This window comes from Oncorhynchus keta, chromosome 1, assembly GCF_023373465.1.
Source record: "Oncorhynchus keta strain PuntledgeMale-10-30-2019 chromosome 1, Oket_V2, whole genome shotgun sequence".
Classification (NCBI taxonomy): Eukaryota; Metazoa; Chordata; class Actinopteri; order Salmoniformes; family Salmonidae; genus Oncorhynchus; species Oncorhynchus keta.
This window is the reverse complement of record NC_068421.1, coordinates 75,206,156-75,222,786: the sequence shown is the minus strand read 5'-3', so window position 1 is coordinate 75,222,786 and position 16,631 is coordinate 75,206,156. Positions and strand designations below refer to the sequence as shown.

At 48.8% G+C, this 16,631-nt stretch overlaps 1 protein-coding gene across 8 annotated transcripts in view; it reads right to left on the bottom strand.

Moving 5' to 3' along the window:
- Positions 1-11,418: 11,418 nt before the first annotated feature.
- Positions 11,419-16,631, bottom strand: part of LOC118378252 (KICSTOR complex protein SZT2-like) — a 47,150-nt gene continuing 41,937 nt past the window's right edge. For all 8 annotated transcript variants that reach the window (XM_052460941.1, XM_052460942.1, XM_052460946.1 and 5 more), the window contains 4 exons: positions 14,437-14,539; positions 14,122-14,226; positions 13,780-13,867; positions 11,419-12,740 (listed from right to left, as the gene is read on the bottom strand). In XM_052460941.1, coding sequence (XP_052316901.1) covers positions 12,516-12,740; positions 13,780-13,867; positions 14,122-14,226; positions 14,437-14,539 — 521 coding nt within the window. In that variant the 3' untranslated portion in view covers positions 11,419-12,515. The remainder of the gene's footprint in view (positions 12,741-13,779; positions 13,868-14,121; positions 14,227-14,436; positions 14,540-16,631) is intronic.

Genomic DNA, 16,631 nt, shown 5'->3' with positions numbered 1-16,631 from the left:
ATCTTGTCCAGATGGGTTAGGGCAGTGTGTAGTGTGGTTGCGATTGCGTCGTCTATGGACCTATTGGGAAGGTAAGCAAATTGGGTGTCAGGTAGGGTGGAGGTGATATGGTCCTTGACTAGTCTCTCAAAGCACTTCATGATGACGGAAGTGAGTGCTATGGGACGGTAGTCATTTAGCTCAGTTACCTTAGCTTTCTTGGGAACAGGAACAATGGTGGCCCTCTTGAAGCATGTGGTGACAGCAGACTGGTATAGGGATTGATTGAATATGTCCGTAAACACACCAGCCAGCTGGTCTGCGCATGCTCTGAGGACGCGGCTGGGGATGCCGTCTGGGCCTGCAGCCTTGCGAGAGTTAACACGTTTAAATGTTTTACTCAAGTCTGCTGCAGTGAAGGAGAGTACGCAGGATTTGGTAGCGGGCCGAATCAGTGGCACTGTATTGTCCTGATTTTCTGGATTTTTTTTCTAATTTTGTCTGTCATAGTTGAAGTGTACCTATAATGAAAATACAGGCCTCTCTCATCTTTTTAAGTGGGAGAACTTGCACAATTGGTGGCTGACTGGCGGAGATCTGTGGGCTATACTCGGCCGTGTCTCAGGATGGTAAGTTGGTGGTTGAAGATATCCCTCTAGTGGTGTGCTTTGGCAAAGTGGGTGGGGTTATATCCTTCCTGTTTGGCCCTGTCCGGGGGTATCATCGGATGGGGCCACAGTGTCTCCTGACCCCTCCTGTCTCAGCCTTCAGTATTTATGCTGCAGTAGTTTATGTGTCGAGGGGCTAGGGTCAGTTTGTTATATCTGGAGTACTTCTCCTGTCTTATCCAGTGTCTTGTGTGAATTTAAGTATGCTCTCTCTAATTCTCTTTCTTTCTCTCTTTCGGAGGACCTGAGCCCTAGAACCATGCCTCAGGACTACCTGGCATGATGACTCCTTGCTGTCTCCAGTCCACTTGGCCGTGCTGCTGCTCCAGTTTCAACTGTTCTGCCTGAGGCTATGGAACTCTGACCTATTCACCGGACGTGCTACCTGTCCCAGACCTGCTGTTTTCAACTCTCTAGAGGCAGCAGGAGTGGTAGAGATACTCGGCTATGAAAAGCAAACTGACATTTACTCCTGAGGTGCTGACTTGTTGCACCCTCTACAACCTCTGTGATTATTATTATTTGACCCTGCTGATCATCTATGAACATTTGAACATCTTGGCCATGTTTTGTTATAATCTCCACCCGGCACAGCCAGAAGAGGACTCGCCACCCCTTACAGCCTGGTTCCTCTCTAGGTTTCTTCCTAGGTTTTGGCATTACTAGGGAGTTTTTCCGAGCCACCGTGCTAGGCTGGGTTTCTGTACAGCACTTTGAGATATCAGCTGATGTAAGAAGGGCTATATAAATACATTTGGAGTACTGTCTTACTATAGGCTAATCATAACTGGAGTACTGTCTTACTATAGGCTAAACATAACTGGAGTACTGTCTTACTATGGTCTAATCATAACTGGAGTACTGTCTTACTATAGGCTAATCATAACTGGAGTACTGTCTTACTATAGGCTAATCATAACCGGAGTACTGTCTTACTATAGGCTAATCATAACTGGAGTACTGTCTTACTATAGGCTAATCATAACCGGAGTACTGTCTTACTATAGGCTAATCATAACTGTAGTACTGTCTTACTATGGTCTAATCATAACTGGAGTACTGTCTTACTATAGGCTAATCATAACTGGAGTACTGTCTTACTATAGGCTAATCATAACCGGAGTACTGTCTTACTATAGGCTAATCATAACTGGAGTACTGTCTTACTATAGGCTAATCATAACTGGAGTACTGTCTTACTATAGGCTAATCATAACTGTAGTACTGTCTTACTATAGGCTAATCATAACTGTAGTACTGTCTTACTATAGGCTAATCATAACTGGAGTACTGTCTTACTATAGGCTAATCATAACTGTAGTACTGTCTTACTATAGGCTAATCACAACTGTAGTACTGTCTTACTATAGGCTAATCATAACTGGAGTACTGTCTTACTATAGGCTAATCATAACTGGAGTACTGTCTTACTATAGGCGAATCATAACTGGAATACTGTCTTACTATAGGCTAATCATAACTGGAGTACTGTCTTACTATAGGCTAATCATAACTGTAGTACTGTCTTACTATAGGCTAATCATAACTGTAGTACTGTCTTACTATAGGCGAATCATAACTGGAATACTGTCTTACTATAGGCTAATCATAACTGGAGTACTGTCTTACTATAGGCTAATCATAACTGTAGTACTGTCTTACTATAGGCTAATCATAACTGTAGTACTGTCTTACTATAGGCTAATCATAAGTGGAGTTCTGTCTTACTATAGGATAATCATAACTGCAGTTCTGTGTTACTATAGGCTAATCATAACCGGAGTACTGCCTTACGATAGGCTAATCATAATTGACAGGTGGCCATATTGCACACCCACCCACCCCCACATACTCACCCACCCACCCACCCCCACATACTCACCCACCCACCCCCACACACTCACCCACCCACTCCCACAAACTCACCCACCCACCCCACACACTCACACACTCACCCACCCACCCCCACACACTCACACACTCACCCACCCACCCCCACACACTCACACACTCACCCACCCACCCACCCCCACACACTCACCCACCCACCCACCCACCCACCCACCCACCCCCACACACTCACCCACCCACCCCCACACACTCACCCACCCACCCCCACACACTCACCCACCCACCCCCCACCCACCCACCCACCCACCCCCACACACTCACCTACCCACCCCCACACACTCACCCACCCACCCCCACACACAACAATAGTATGTGCTGCCTGTCAACAGATAAATAATACCTGAACCTCAAACAGTGTAATGCAAAACACCAGGTGATCATTCAAATTCAGAAAAGTTACCACCACACATCGCATACGGAAGCTGGAGAATGACAGTCTAGTCACTTGGAGAATGAGTGTAGCACTAACCAGTAGCATCGTAGCAGAACAGGAGAAATTAGGTTAGTGTTTATTAGCTATGCATGGCAAAACAGTGCTGTGATAATTTGCTGTGCATTATTTTATGTGTTGGGAGGTATAAATATGGGAAGAGGCTGTCAGCACAACCCGTGATATCACTCCCTATAAGTCAGCAGCTTAAAAAAACCATGTGCACACACGAGTACGCAGGCGCACACACTGAAAACATGGAGAGTGAGAGAGAGCGAGAAAGAGAACGTCATTACCTTTCCCTCCGGTCCCCTGGCCCCCAGGCTTATTGGAGAGGTAGATATCAGAGTCAGGATGCTCTCTGCTCTGATGGAAATAGTGCTTAGAGAGAGACAGAGACACACACAGAAATAGAGCCAGACAGAGAGAGCGAGAGCCAGAGTCAGAGACAGAGAGAGCCAGAGACAGAGAGAGAGAGAGCCAGCGTGGGCGAGAGAGCGCACGAGAGAGAGCGTGCGAGAGAGAGAGCGCGTGAGACAGAGCACGAGAGAGAGCGAGACAGAGAGCGAGACAGAGAGCAAGACAGAGAGAGCGAGCCAGAGAGAGAGCGAGAGCGAGCCAGACAGAGCGAGAGCGAGTGAGACAGCGAGAGCGAGCGAGACAGAGAGAGCGAGCGATACAGAGAGAGCGAGCGAGACAGACAGAGAGAGCGAGCGAGCGAGCGAAACAGAGAGAGAGCGAGACAGACAGAGAGAGAGCGAGACAGAGAGAGCGAGACAGAGAGAGAGCGAGACAGAGAGAGAGTGAGACAGAGAGAAAGAGCGAGACAGAGAGAGCGAGACAGAGAGAGAGCGAGACAGAGAGAGCGAGACAGAGAGAGAGAGCGAGACAGAGAGAGAGAGCGAGACACAGAGAGCGAGACAGAGAGAGGGAGACAGAGAGAGCGAGACAGAGAGAGCGAGACAGAGAGAGAGCGAAACAGAGAGAGTGCAAGACAGAGAGAGAGAGCGAGACAGAGAGAGCGAGACAGAGAGAGCGAGACAAAGAGAGAGAGCGAGACAGACAGAGCGAGACAGAGAGACAGAGAGAGCGAGACAGGCAGAGAGAGACAGACAGAGAGAGCGAGACAGAGAGAGCGAGACAGAGAGAGCGAGACAGAGAGAGCGAGACAGAGAGAGAGCGAGACAGAGAGAGAGCGAGACAGAGAGAGAGAGCGAGACACAGAGAGCGAGACAGAGAGAGAGCGAGACAGAGAGAGTGAGACAGAGAGAGCGAGACAGAGAGAGAGAGAGCGAGACAGAGAGAGCGAGACAGAGAGAGCGAGACAGAGAGAGCGAGACAGAGAGAGCGAGATAGAGAGAGCGAGACAGAGAGAGTGCGAGACAGAGAGAGAGAGCGAGACAGACAGAGCGAGACAGAGAGACAGAGAGAGCGAGACAGGCAGAGAGAGACAGACAGAGAGAGCGAGACAGAGTGAGACAGAGAGAGCGAGACAGAGAGAGCGAGACAGAGAGAGAGAGCGAGACAGAGAGAGAGAGCGAGACACAGAGAGCGAGAGAGAGAGAGAGCGAGACAGAGAGAGTGAGACAGAGAGAGCGAGACAGAGAGAGAGAGAGAGCGAGACAGAGAGAGCGAGACAGAGAGAGCGAGACAGAGAGAGAGCGAGACAGAGAGAGCGAGACAGAGAGAGCGAGACAGAGAGAGCGACACAGAGAGAGCGACACAGAGAGAGCGAGACAGAGAGAGCGAGACAGAGAGAGAGCGAGACAGAGACAGCGAGACAGACAGAGCGAGACAGAGAGAGAGCGAGACAGAGAGAGAGCGAGACAGAGAGAGCGAGACAGAGAGAGAGCGAGACAGAGAGAGCGAGACAGAGAGAGCGAGACAGAGAGAGCGAGACAGAGAGAGAGCGAGACAGAGAGAGAGCGAGACAGAGAGAGCGAGACAGACAGAGCGAGACAGAGAGAGCGCGACAGAGAGAGCGCGACAGACAGAGCGAGACAGAGAGATCGAGACAGAGAGAGCGAGACAGACAGAGCGAGACAGAGAGAGAGCGAGACAGAGAGAGCAAGACAGAGAGAGCGAGACAGACAGAGCGAGACAGAGAGAGAGCGAGACAGAGAGAGCGAGACAGAGAGAGAGGGAGACAGAGAGAGCGAGACAGAGAGAGCGAGACAGAGAGAGAACGAGACAGAGAGAGCGAGACAGAGCGAGACAGACAGAGAGAGGGCGACAGACAGAGCGAGACAGAGAGAGCGAGACAGAGAGAGCAAAACAGACAGAGCGAAACAGAGAGAGCGAGACAGAGAGAGCGAGACAGAGAGAGAGAGCGAGACAGAGAGAGCGAGACAGAGAGAGCGAGACAGACAGAGCGAGACAGAGAGAGCGAGACAGAGAGAGAGCGAGACAGAGAGAGAGAGACAGAGAGAGAGCGAGACAGAGAGAGCGAGACAGAGAGAGCGAGACAGAGAGAGCGAGACAGAGAGAGAGCGAGACAGAGAGAGCGAGACAGACAGAGCGAGACAGAGAGAGCGCGACAGAGAGAGCGCGACAGACAGAGCGAGACAGAGAGAGAGCGAGACAGAGAGAGCAAGACAGAGAGAGAGAGACAGAGAGAGCGAGACAGAGAGAGAGCGAGACAGAGAGAGCGAGACAGAGAGAGAGCGAGACAGAGAGAGCGAGACAGAGAGAGCGAGACAGAGAGAGCGAGATAGAGAGAGCGAGACAGAGAGAGTGCGAGACAGAGAGAGAGAGCGAGACAGACAGAGCGAGACAGAGAGACAGAGAGAGCGAGACAGGCAGAGAGAGACAGACAGAGAGAGCGAGACAGAGTGAGACAGAGAGAGCGAGACAGAGAGAGCGAGACAGAGAGAGCGAGACAGAGAGAGAGAGCGAGAGAGAGAGAGAGAGCGAGACACAGAGAGCGAGACAGAGAGAGAGCGAGACAGAGAGAGTGAGACAGAGAGAGCGAGACAGAGAGAGAGAGAGCGAGACAGAGAGAGCGAGACAGAGAGAGCGAGACAGAGAGAGCGAGACAGAGAGAGAGCGAGACAGAGAGAGCGAGACAGAGAGAGCGAGACAGAGAGAGCGACACAGAGAGAGCGACACAGAGAGAGCGAGACAGAGAGAGCGAGACAGAGAGAGAGCGAGACAGAGAGAGCGAGACAGACAGAGCGAGACAGAGAGAGAGCGAGACAGAGAGAGAGCGAGACAGAGAGAGCGAGACAGAGAGAGAGCGAGACAGAGAGAGCGAGACAGAGAGAGCGAGACAGAGAGAGCGAGACAGAGAGAGCGAGACAGAGAGAGAGCGAGACAGAGAGAGAGCGAGACAGAGAGAGCGAGACAGAGAGAGCGAGACAGAGAGAGCGCGACAGAGAGAGCGCGACAGAGAGAGCGAGACAGAGAGATCGAGACAGAGAGAGCGAGACAGACAGAGCGAGACAGAGAGAGAGAGCGAGACAGAGAGAGCAAGACAGAGAGAGCGAGACAGACAGAGCGAGACAGAGAGAGAGCGAGACAGAGAGAGCGAGACAGAGAGAGAGGGAGACAGAGAGAGCGAGAGAGAGAGAGCGAGACAGAGAGAGAACGAGACAGAGAGAGCGAGACAGAGCGAGACAGACAGAGACAGACGAGAGGGCGACAGACAGAGCGAGACAGAGAGAGCGAGACAGAGAGAGCAAAACAGACAGAGCGAAACAGAGAGAGCGAGACAGAGAGAGCGAGACAGAGAGAGAGAGCGAGACAGAGAGAGCGAGACAGAGAGAGCGAGACAGACAGAGCGAGACAGAGAGAGCGAGACAGAGAGAGAGCGAGACAGAGAGAGCGAGACAGAGAGAGCGAGACAGAGAGAGCGAGACAGAGAGAGCGAGACAGAGAGAGAGCGAGACAGAGAGAGCGAGACAGAGAGAGCGAGACAGACAGAGCGAGACAGAGAGAGCGCGACAGAGAGAGCGCGACAGACAGAGCGAGACAGAGAGATCGAGACAGAGAGAGCGAGACAGACAGAGCGAGACAGAGAGAGAGCGAGACAGAGAGAGCAAGACAGAGAGAGCGAGACAGACAGAGCGAGACAGAGAGAGAGCGAGACAGAGAGAGCGAGACAGAGAGAGAGCGAGACAGAGAGAGCGAGACAGAGAGAGCGAGACAGAGAGAGCGAGATAGAGAGAGCGAGACAGAGAGAGTGCGAGACAGAGAGAGAGAGCGAGACAGACAGAGCGAGACAGAGAGACAGAGAGAGCGAGACAGGCAGAGAGAGACAGACAGAGAGAGCGAGACAGAGTGAGACAGAGAGAGCGAGACAGAGAGAGCGAGACAGAGAGAGCGAGACAGAGAGAGAGAGCGAGAGAGAGCGAGACACAGAGAGCGAGACAGAGAGAGAGCGAGACAGAGAGAGTGAGACAGAGAGAGCGAGACAGAGAGAGAGAGAGAGCGAGACAGAGAGAGCGAGACAGAGAGAGCGAGACAGACAGAGCGAGACAGAGAGAGAGCGAGACAGAGAGAGCGAGACAGAGAGAGCGAGACAGAGAGAGCGACACAGAGAGAGCGACACAGAGAGAGCGAGACAGAGAGAGCGAGACAGAGAGAGAGCGAGACAGAGACAGCGAGACAGACAGAGCGAGACAGAGAGAGAGCGAGACAGAGAGAGAGCGAGACAGAGAGAGCGAGACAGAGAGAGAGCGAGACAGAGAGAGCGAGACAGAGAGAGCGAGACAGAGAGAGAGCGAGACAGAGAGAGAGCGAGACAGAGAGAGCGAGACAGACAGAGCGAGACAGAGAGAGCGCGACAGAGAGCGCGACAGACAGAGCGAGACAGAGAGATCGAGACAGAGAGAGCGAGACAGACAGAGCGAGACAGAGAGAGAGCGAGACAGAGAGAGCAAGACAGAGAGAGCGAGACAGACAGAGCGAGACAGAGAGAGAGCGAGACAGAGAGAGCGAGACAGAGAGAGAGGGAGACAGAGAGAGCGAGACAGAGAGAGCGAGACAGAGAGAGAACGAGACAGAGAGAGCGAGACAGAGCGAGACAGACAGAGAGAGGGCGACAGACAGAGCGAGACAGAGAGAGCGAGACAGAGAGAGCAAAACAGACAGAGCGAAACAGAGAGAGCGAGACAGAGAGAGCGAGACAGAGAGAGAGAGCGAGACAGAGAGAGCGAGACAGAGAGAGCGAGACAGACAGAGCGAGACAGAGAGAGCGAGACAGAGAGAGAGCGAGACAGAGAGAGCGAGACAGAGAGAGAGCGAGACAGAGAGAGCGAGACAGAGAGAGAGCGAGATAGAGAGAGCGAGACAGACAGAGCGAGACAGAGAGAGCGCGACAGAGAGAGCGCGACAGACAGAGCGAGACAGAGAGATCGAGACAGAGAGAGCGAGACAGACAGAGCGAGACAGAGAGAGAGCGAGACAGAGAGAGCGAGACAGAGAGAGAGCGAGACAGAGAGAGCGAGACAGAGAGAGCGAGACAGAGAGAGAACGAGACAGAGAGAGCGAGACAGAGCGAGACAGACAGAGAGAGGGCGACAGACAGAGCGAGACAGAGAGAGCGAGACAGAGAGAGCGAAACAGACAGAGCGAAACAGAGAGAGCGAGACAGAGAGAGAGCGAGACAGAGAGAGCGAGACAGAGAGAGCGAGACAGAGAGAGAGCGAGACAGAGAGAGCGAGACAGAGAGAGGGCGAGACAGAGAGAGCGAGAGCGAGACAGAGAGAGAGCGAGACAGAGAGAGCGAGACAGACAGAGCAAGACAGACAGAGAGAGGGCGACAGACAGAGCGAGACAGAGAGAGCGAGACAGACAGAGCGAGACAGACAGAGCGAGACAGACAGAGCGAGACAGACAGAGCGAGACAGACAGAGAGAGCGAGACAGACAGAGCGAGACAGAGAGAGCGAGACAGAGAGAGAGCGAGACAGAGAGAGCGAGACAGAGAGAGCGAGACAGAGAGAGCGAGACAGACAGAGCGAGACAGAGAGAGCGAGACAGAGAGAGCGAGACAGACAGAGCGAGACAGAGAGAGAGCGAGACAGAGAGAGCGAGACAGAGAGAGAGCGAGACAGAGAGAGCGAGACAGAGAGAGAGCGAGACAGAGAGAGCGAGACAGAGAAAGCGAGACAGAGTGAGCGAGACAGAGAGAGAGCGAGACAGAGAGAGAGCGAGACAGAGAGAGCGAGACAGACAGAGCGAGACAGAGAGAGCGCGACAGAGAGAGCGCGACAGACAGAGCGAGACAGAGAGAGCGAGACAGAGAGAGCGAGACAGACAGACCGAGACAGAGAGAGAGCGAGACAGAGAGAGCGAGACAGAGAGAGCGAGACAGACAGAGCGAGACAGAGAGAGAGCGAGACAGAGAGAGAGCGAGACAGAGAGAACGAGACAGAGAGAGAGAGCGAGACAGAGAGAGCGAGACAGAGAGAGCGAGACAGAGAGAGAGCGAGACAGAGAGAGTGAGACAGACAGAGCGAGACAGACAGAGTGAGACAGAGAGAGGGCGACAGACAGAGCGAGACAGAGAGAGCGAGACAGAGAGAGCGAGACAGACAGAGCGAGACAGACAGAGTGAGACAGACAGAGTGAGACAGAGAGAGCGAGACAGACAGAGCGAGACAGACAGAGCGAGACAGACAGAGCGAGACAGAGAGAGAGCGAGACAGAGAGAGAGCGAGACAGAGAGAGCGAGACAGACAGAGCGAGACAGACAGAGCGAGACAGACAGAGCGGGACAGAGAGAGCGAGACAGACAGAGCGAGACAGAGAGAGAGCGAGACAGAGAGAGAGCGAGACAGAGAGAGCGAGACAGACAGAGCGAGACAGACAGAGCGAGACAGACAGAGCGAGACAGAGAGAGCGCGAGACAGAGAGAGCGCGAGACAGAGCGAGACAGACAGAGCGAGACAGACAGAGCGAGACAGACAGAGCGAGACAGACAGAGCGAGACAGAGAGAGAGCGAGACACAGAGAGAGCGAGACAGAGAGAGCGAGACAGACAGAGCGAGACAGACAGAGCGAGACAGACAGAGCGAGACAGAGAGAGCGCGAGACAGAGAGAGCGCGAGACAGAGCGAGCGCGAGACAGAGCGAGATGAAGGGCAGTCTAATGACGAGCGTCCACCACACCGTTTCCAGCTGTCAAGTCTTTTACCCATCAGGGCAGATGATTGGGAGTAGACAAGGAGAGGACAGATTTTAAAGCAATTGAAATAGAGCCCATGTCACCCTGGGGAAGTAGAGGGCCTCATTGTCAAAATCCCGGAGTATCCCTTTAAATGCATATTTTTGACTTCCAGTAGTGTTGACAGAGGATACCTTAGTGGTGTCTAGGGTTGCAAAGGGTTGGAAATGTCCATTGGGAAGTTAAGCCTGAGAATTTTGGACATTTTGAAAAATGAATCAAAGAAAGTTAGCTTATAACAGTGAACCTTTTTTGTGGGATACATATAAGGCAATTATAGGTATTGTGGCATATTTTAGTTAAACTATCCCCAATTCAATGGAATTGCAACCCTCTGTATGCACAGTGCATTCTTCCATCACATGTCCAGATGATTCTCAAGATCTTGCACCCTAATGAGCCCACACTACTACACTGTCTGAGCCAAGGACTACATGCTTTCTGGTAAGTTTTGATTACAATACTGGGTGGGGTGAATATATTTTATATGACATACATTATTTTTTGTTAACTAGTAAATAGTAGCCTACAGCAAAGTGTGTTTAAATCATTTCTAACTTGTTAACAATTTCTGCTAATTCGTTTTTGCTACCGTGTGGGTTTTAGCTTGCTTGAGCCTGCTAACTGAGTGTTAATTCACCTGTTTCCATACATATTTAATTTTAAAATATGTATCTTACTAAGGAGTTGTTAAATCTAACTGCTTAACTATTTATCTGTACATGGAATTGTATTTGTTGTTTTTTAACTCATTTTTTCCTAATCTTTAAAGGAAAATGCCACGGTCACGATCTGATGTGTGGGGACATTTCACTGCAGCTAATGTAGAAGGAAAAGCTGTGTACATTTGCAAATACTGTGACAAATCATATGTGAAGAATGCAACAAAGATGCATAATCATCTGGTCAAGTGCATAAAGTTCCCTCAGTGCTCACAACAAGCAACCTCTGACGAAAGTCCCTCTACTTCTATTCGAGGTGAAAATGATTAATCAGACACCTTATCGATAGCAACAGCTCATGGTCTTCCTGGAATCAGAAGTTTTTTTGACTCAATGGAGGAAAGTAGTCAGAGAAATGCTGATGAATGTCTTGCTCGAGCTGTGTATGCAACTGGTTCACCTCTGATGCTCACAGGCAATGTGTATTGGAAGAGATTTCTGAATGTTCTTCACCCAGCATACACCCCTCCAACCAGACATGCTTTATCTTCTCATTTGCTGGATGCAGAGTTCAACAGAGTTCAAGTGAAGGTCAAGCAAATCATAGAGAAAGCAGACTGTATTGCAATAATCTCTGATGGGTGGTTGAATGTTAGTGGGGAAGGAATAATTAACTACATCATCTCAACCCCTCAACCAGTATTCTACAAGAGCACAGACACAAGGGACAACAGACACACCGGTTTCTACATTGCAGATGAGCTGAAGGCAGTCATCAATGACCTTGGACCACAGAAGGTATTTGCACTGGTGACAGACAATGCTGCGAACATGATGGCTGCTTGGTCTAAAGAGGAGGAGTCCTACCCTCACATCACACCCATTGGCTGTGCTGCTCGTGCATTGAATCTGCGCCGCAATGACATCATGTCACTGACAACAATAGATACACTCTACAAGAGAGCCAAGGAAATGGTTAGGTATATGAAGGGTCATCAAGTTATAGCAGCAATCTACCTCATCTAGCAAAGTGAGAAGAATAAGAGCACCACATTGAAGCTGCCCGGCAACACCTGTTGGGGTGGTGTTGTCATCATGTTTGACAGTCTCCTGGAGGGGAAGGAGTCTCTTACAGAAATGGCCATATCACAGTCTGGATGATGTATTTTGGGAGAGAGTGGTAAGCAGCCTGAAACTCCTGAAACCTATAGCAGTAGACATTGCACAGATTGAGGGAGACAATGCCATCCTGTCTGATGTTCAGACTCTGCTTGCTGATGTAAGAGAAGAAATCTGCACTGCCCTGCCGACTTCACTGTTTCCACTGTTGCTCCAAGCAGAGAAACTGCAGTTCTGAAATACATCAAAAAGCGTGAAGATGTCTGCCTGAAGCCCATACATGCTGCAGCGTACATGTTGGACCCCAAGTATGCTGGCAAGAGCATCCTGTCTGGTGCAGAGTTCAACAAGGCCTATGGTGTCATCACTACCGTGTCTCGCCACCTTGGTCTGGATGAGGGCAAGGTTCTTGGCAGTCTGGTGAAGTACACTTCCAAGCAAGGGCTTTGGGATGGGGATGCAATATGGCAGTCGTGCCAACGTATCCCATCAGCCACCTGGTGGAAGGGACTTTGTGGATCTGAGGCTATTTCCCCTGTTGCCTCTACCATCCTACAAATCCCACCAACATCAGCCACCTCAGAGCGCAACTGGTCCTTGTTTGGGAACACACACCAAAGCATGCAACAGGCTGACCAATACCAGTGTTGAAAAATTGTTGGCCATCCAGGCAAATTTGAGGCTTTTTGAGCCTGACAACGAGCCATCCTCAACAAGGTTGGAAAGTGACAGTGAAGATGAGGCCTCAGAGTCTGATGTCCAAGAGGTGGACACTGAGGAGGTCCAGGGAGAAGACATGGAAGCCTGAGAGGAAGAGAACCAAAGCTTTAGTTTCTAGACTAACATTTTACAGATGTACAGTATGTTGAAAACGTTTTTGGGAGATGCAATGTATCACTGGGGATCATTTAATATTCCCTTTCTTTTGTTGTTCAGTAAAACCCTCCCATGTGAAGAGTCAACTCATTTAATTAAAGTTCAATTCGTAACTAAATTGTTTTTTAAAATTTCTATTGAAAGGATTTAATCATTTTCAATGATATCTAATTATGATAAGGTAAAAGGTTCATGTTTCTGTCTCCATATGATATGGTAGATATATATATCCAATGCAAAAAAGCATCTACATTTAAATATATTAATATTCATTTGCATATATTTTCTTTAATTCCCATATACTCCCACGGAAAGTTTACACCTCTGAATATTCCCCAAAATGTGCAACCCTAGTGGTGTCTCTCTCTCTCTGATATATTTATGCAAATCAATGCTCAGTGAGGTGTTTGAAAACAAACATTGTATTGAAACACATACACACACTTAAAGAAAACTTAAATCCTCTGTAAACAAAGGAGCTGAGCTGTATGAACAGTTGTCAGGGAGAAGGAAAAAAACTTGGGAATATTTTAATAAATCACTTGTTGTTGAAGCTCAGAAAGACTTTCGGAGAGAAATAGCTGACATAGATGAAGCCTGGGCAGAGTTAAATGTAGCAAGATCAACAGTGCCATCTAGAAGGGTGTTAGAGGTACTGCAGCACAGCGTACAGAATGTTCGCACTATTTGACACCCACAATGAATCAGCGATTTCATCTGTTACTCTTAAGTTAGCCATGAGGACAGTAGTGTGGGCACATTTATCTCAGAGTGGGAAAGCACTGAGAGGTGACACAGAGGTGTACAGAGGTTTCTTAGTCCTAACTTCCGTTGTTAACTGCAGGCTCAGCCCATCTCTCATTATGCTACCTCTGCTCACAATCATTACACTGCAGAATTCTGTCCCAATGCTCCCCGATCCCCATGAGCCCCTCTCTTCCTCTTGCTCTCCAAATCCCTGTCTTACCAGCACTTCCCACTCCATGCACCAGCAACAGGATGTGTTTGTCCACCTGTCCCACTGGACGGACACCTTCCAGAGATGACCGGGAGCCCTGCAGATGGATGGAGTAAAACATACACGCACGCACAGAAAGACACACATGCAGACACACACACACGTCAGACCACTGCAGATATTTGACATTACAACCCAAAATCATCTCTAACCCAAGGGCACGTTCCCACTGTTCTGGGAACAGCAAATAAATCATGTATTGGTGACACCACTTCAGAGCCCTAATGGTTCTTCAGGGCCACAGTTGCTTGTTGAGCAATAGAGAAGCCCTTTGTAAGTGTGCTACTGTACCGTGAACTCCTGAGAGAAGAGGGGCTCCTGGCTCCGGGCGAGACATGGGCTGTAGGCTGCCATCCAGTTTCACAGTACTTCCCTGTTTGAGATGTCTCACAAAGTCTGGGAAGAACAGAGATCATGGGAATATGTTGGGTGTAAGGGAACTTTAAAATGCATAATCAAGAAGTGGCATGCTCAACTCAATTCCTTCAACAAGTCTCTGGGTGTAGGGTTGGATGCAGCAGAGAGAAGTGCCTATGAAGAGGTGGGACTGTTCTACAATGAGGGGAGGCAGTGGCGTAAGAATAAGGGGGGCACCTGAGGGCTAACCTGAGGTAGAAGACTGATTTGGTAGTGCGCTCCTGATAGACAAACATGCTCTTCCTGTTGACCACACACAAGGCGTTGAGCACTGACCGCAGAGCCTGGATAGCTGGGATATGGAGAGAAGAGAGTCTTTCAATACAAATGAAGATACTGAGCAAACCATCTCAATTACACTGACACTGAATGTATTGAATTCATTCAAATGTTAAGTCTTTTTTAAAGGCCAAAGCAGCAATTTTTATTTTAATATCAAATCATTTCTGGGTAACAATTAAGATTTTTCTCAATTAAAAAAATTGTTCAAAATAAATACAAATATCTTCTTAGCAAAAGCAATTTCTCAAGCAAAAATGTTCCTAAGACTGTCTGTCTGTTTTAAATGAGGCCTCACCTCCTGGCTACACTAGTGACCATATCCCCTGTGCATCCCGCAAAGGCGGAGGTGTTGCTAACATTTACGATAGCAAATTTCAATTTACAAAAAAAAAAATGATGTTTTCGTCTTTTGAGCTTCTAGTCATGAAATCTATGCAGCCTACTCAATCACTTTTTATAGCTACTGTTTACAGGCCTCCTGGGCCATATACAGCGTTTCTCACTGAGTTCCCTGAATTCCTATCAGACCTTGTAGTCATAGCAGATAATATTCTAATCTTTGATGACTTTAATATTCACATGGAAAAGTCCACAGACCCACTCCAAAAGGCTTTCGGAGCCATCATCAACTCAGTGGGTTTTGTCCAACATGTCTCTGGACCCACTCACTGTCACAGTCATACGCTGGACCTAGTTTTGTCCCATGGAATAAATGTTGTGGATCTTAATGTTTTTCCTCATAATCCTGGACTATCGGACCACCATTTTATTACGTTTGCAATTGCAACAAATAATCTGCTTAGACCCCAACCAAGGAACATCAAAAGTCGTGCTATAAATTCACAGACAACACAAAGATTCCTTGATGTCCTTCCAGATTCCCTCTGTCTACCCAAGGACGCCAGAGGACAAAAATCAGTTAACCACCTACTCAATTTAACCTTGCGCAATACCCTAGATGCAGTTGCACCCCTAAAAACTAAAAACATTTCTCATAAGAAACTAGCTCCCTGGTACACAGAAAATACCCGAGCTCTGAAGCAAGCTTCCAGAAAATTGGAACGGAAATGGCGCCACACCAAACTGGAAGTCTTCCGACTAGCTTGGAAAGACAGTACCGTGCAGTACCGAAGAGCCCTTACTGCTGCTCGATCATCCTATTTTTCTAACTTAATTGAGGAAAATAAGAACAATCCGAAATTCCTTTTTGATACTGTCGCAAAGCTAACTAAAAAGCAGCATTCCCCAAGAGAGGATGACTTTCACTTTAGCAGTGACAAATTCATGAACTTCTTTGAGGAAAAGATTATGATTATTAGAAAGCAAATTATGGAATCCTCTTTAAATCTGCGTATTCCTCCAAACCTCAGTTGTCCTGAGTCTGCACAACTCTGCCAGGACCTAGGATCAAGAGAGACGCTCAAGTGTTTTAGTACTATATCTCTTGACACAACGATGAAAATAATCATGGCCTCTAAACCTTCAAGCTGCATAATGGACCCTATTCCAACTAAACTACTGAAAGAGCTGCTTCCTGTGCTTGGCCCTCCTATGTTGAACATAATAAACGGCTCTCTATCCAGCGGATGTGTACCAAACTCACTAAAAGTGGCAGTAATAAAGCCTCTTTTGAAAAAGCCAAACCTTGTCCCAGAAAATATAAAACACTATCTGCCTATATCGAATCTTCCATTCCTCTCAAAGATTTTAAAGAAGGCGCAGTCAACCACCACCTTCCGGAGACACCTGAAACCACACCTCTTTAAGGAATACCTAGGATAGGATAAGTAATCCTTCTCACCCCCCTTTAAGATTTAGATGCACTATTGTAAAGTGACTATTCTACTGGATGTCATAAGGTGAATGCACCAATTTGTAAGTCGCTCTGGATAAGAGCGTCTGCTAAATGGCTTAAATGTAAATGTAAATGTAAGGCTGTTGCGCAGCAACTCACTGCCTTCCTGAAGACAAACAATGTATACGAAATGCTTCAGTCTGGTTTTAGACCCCATCATAGCACTGAGACGGCACTTGTGAAGGTGGTGAATGACATTTTAATGGCATCGGACCGAGGCTCTGCATCTGTCCTCGTGCTCCTAGAC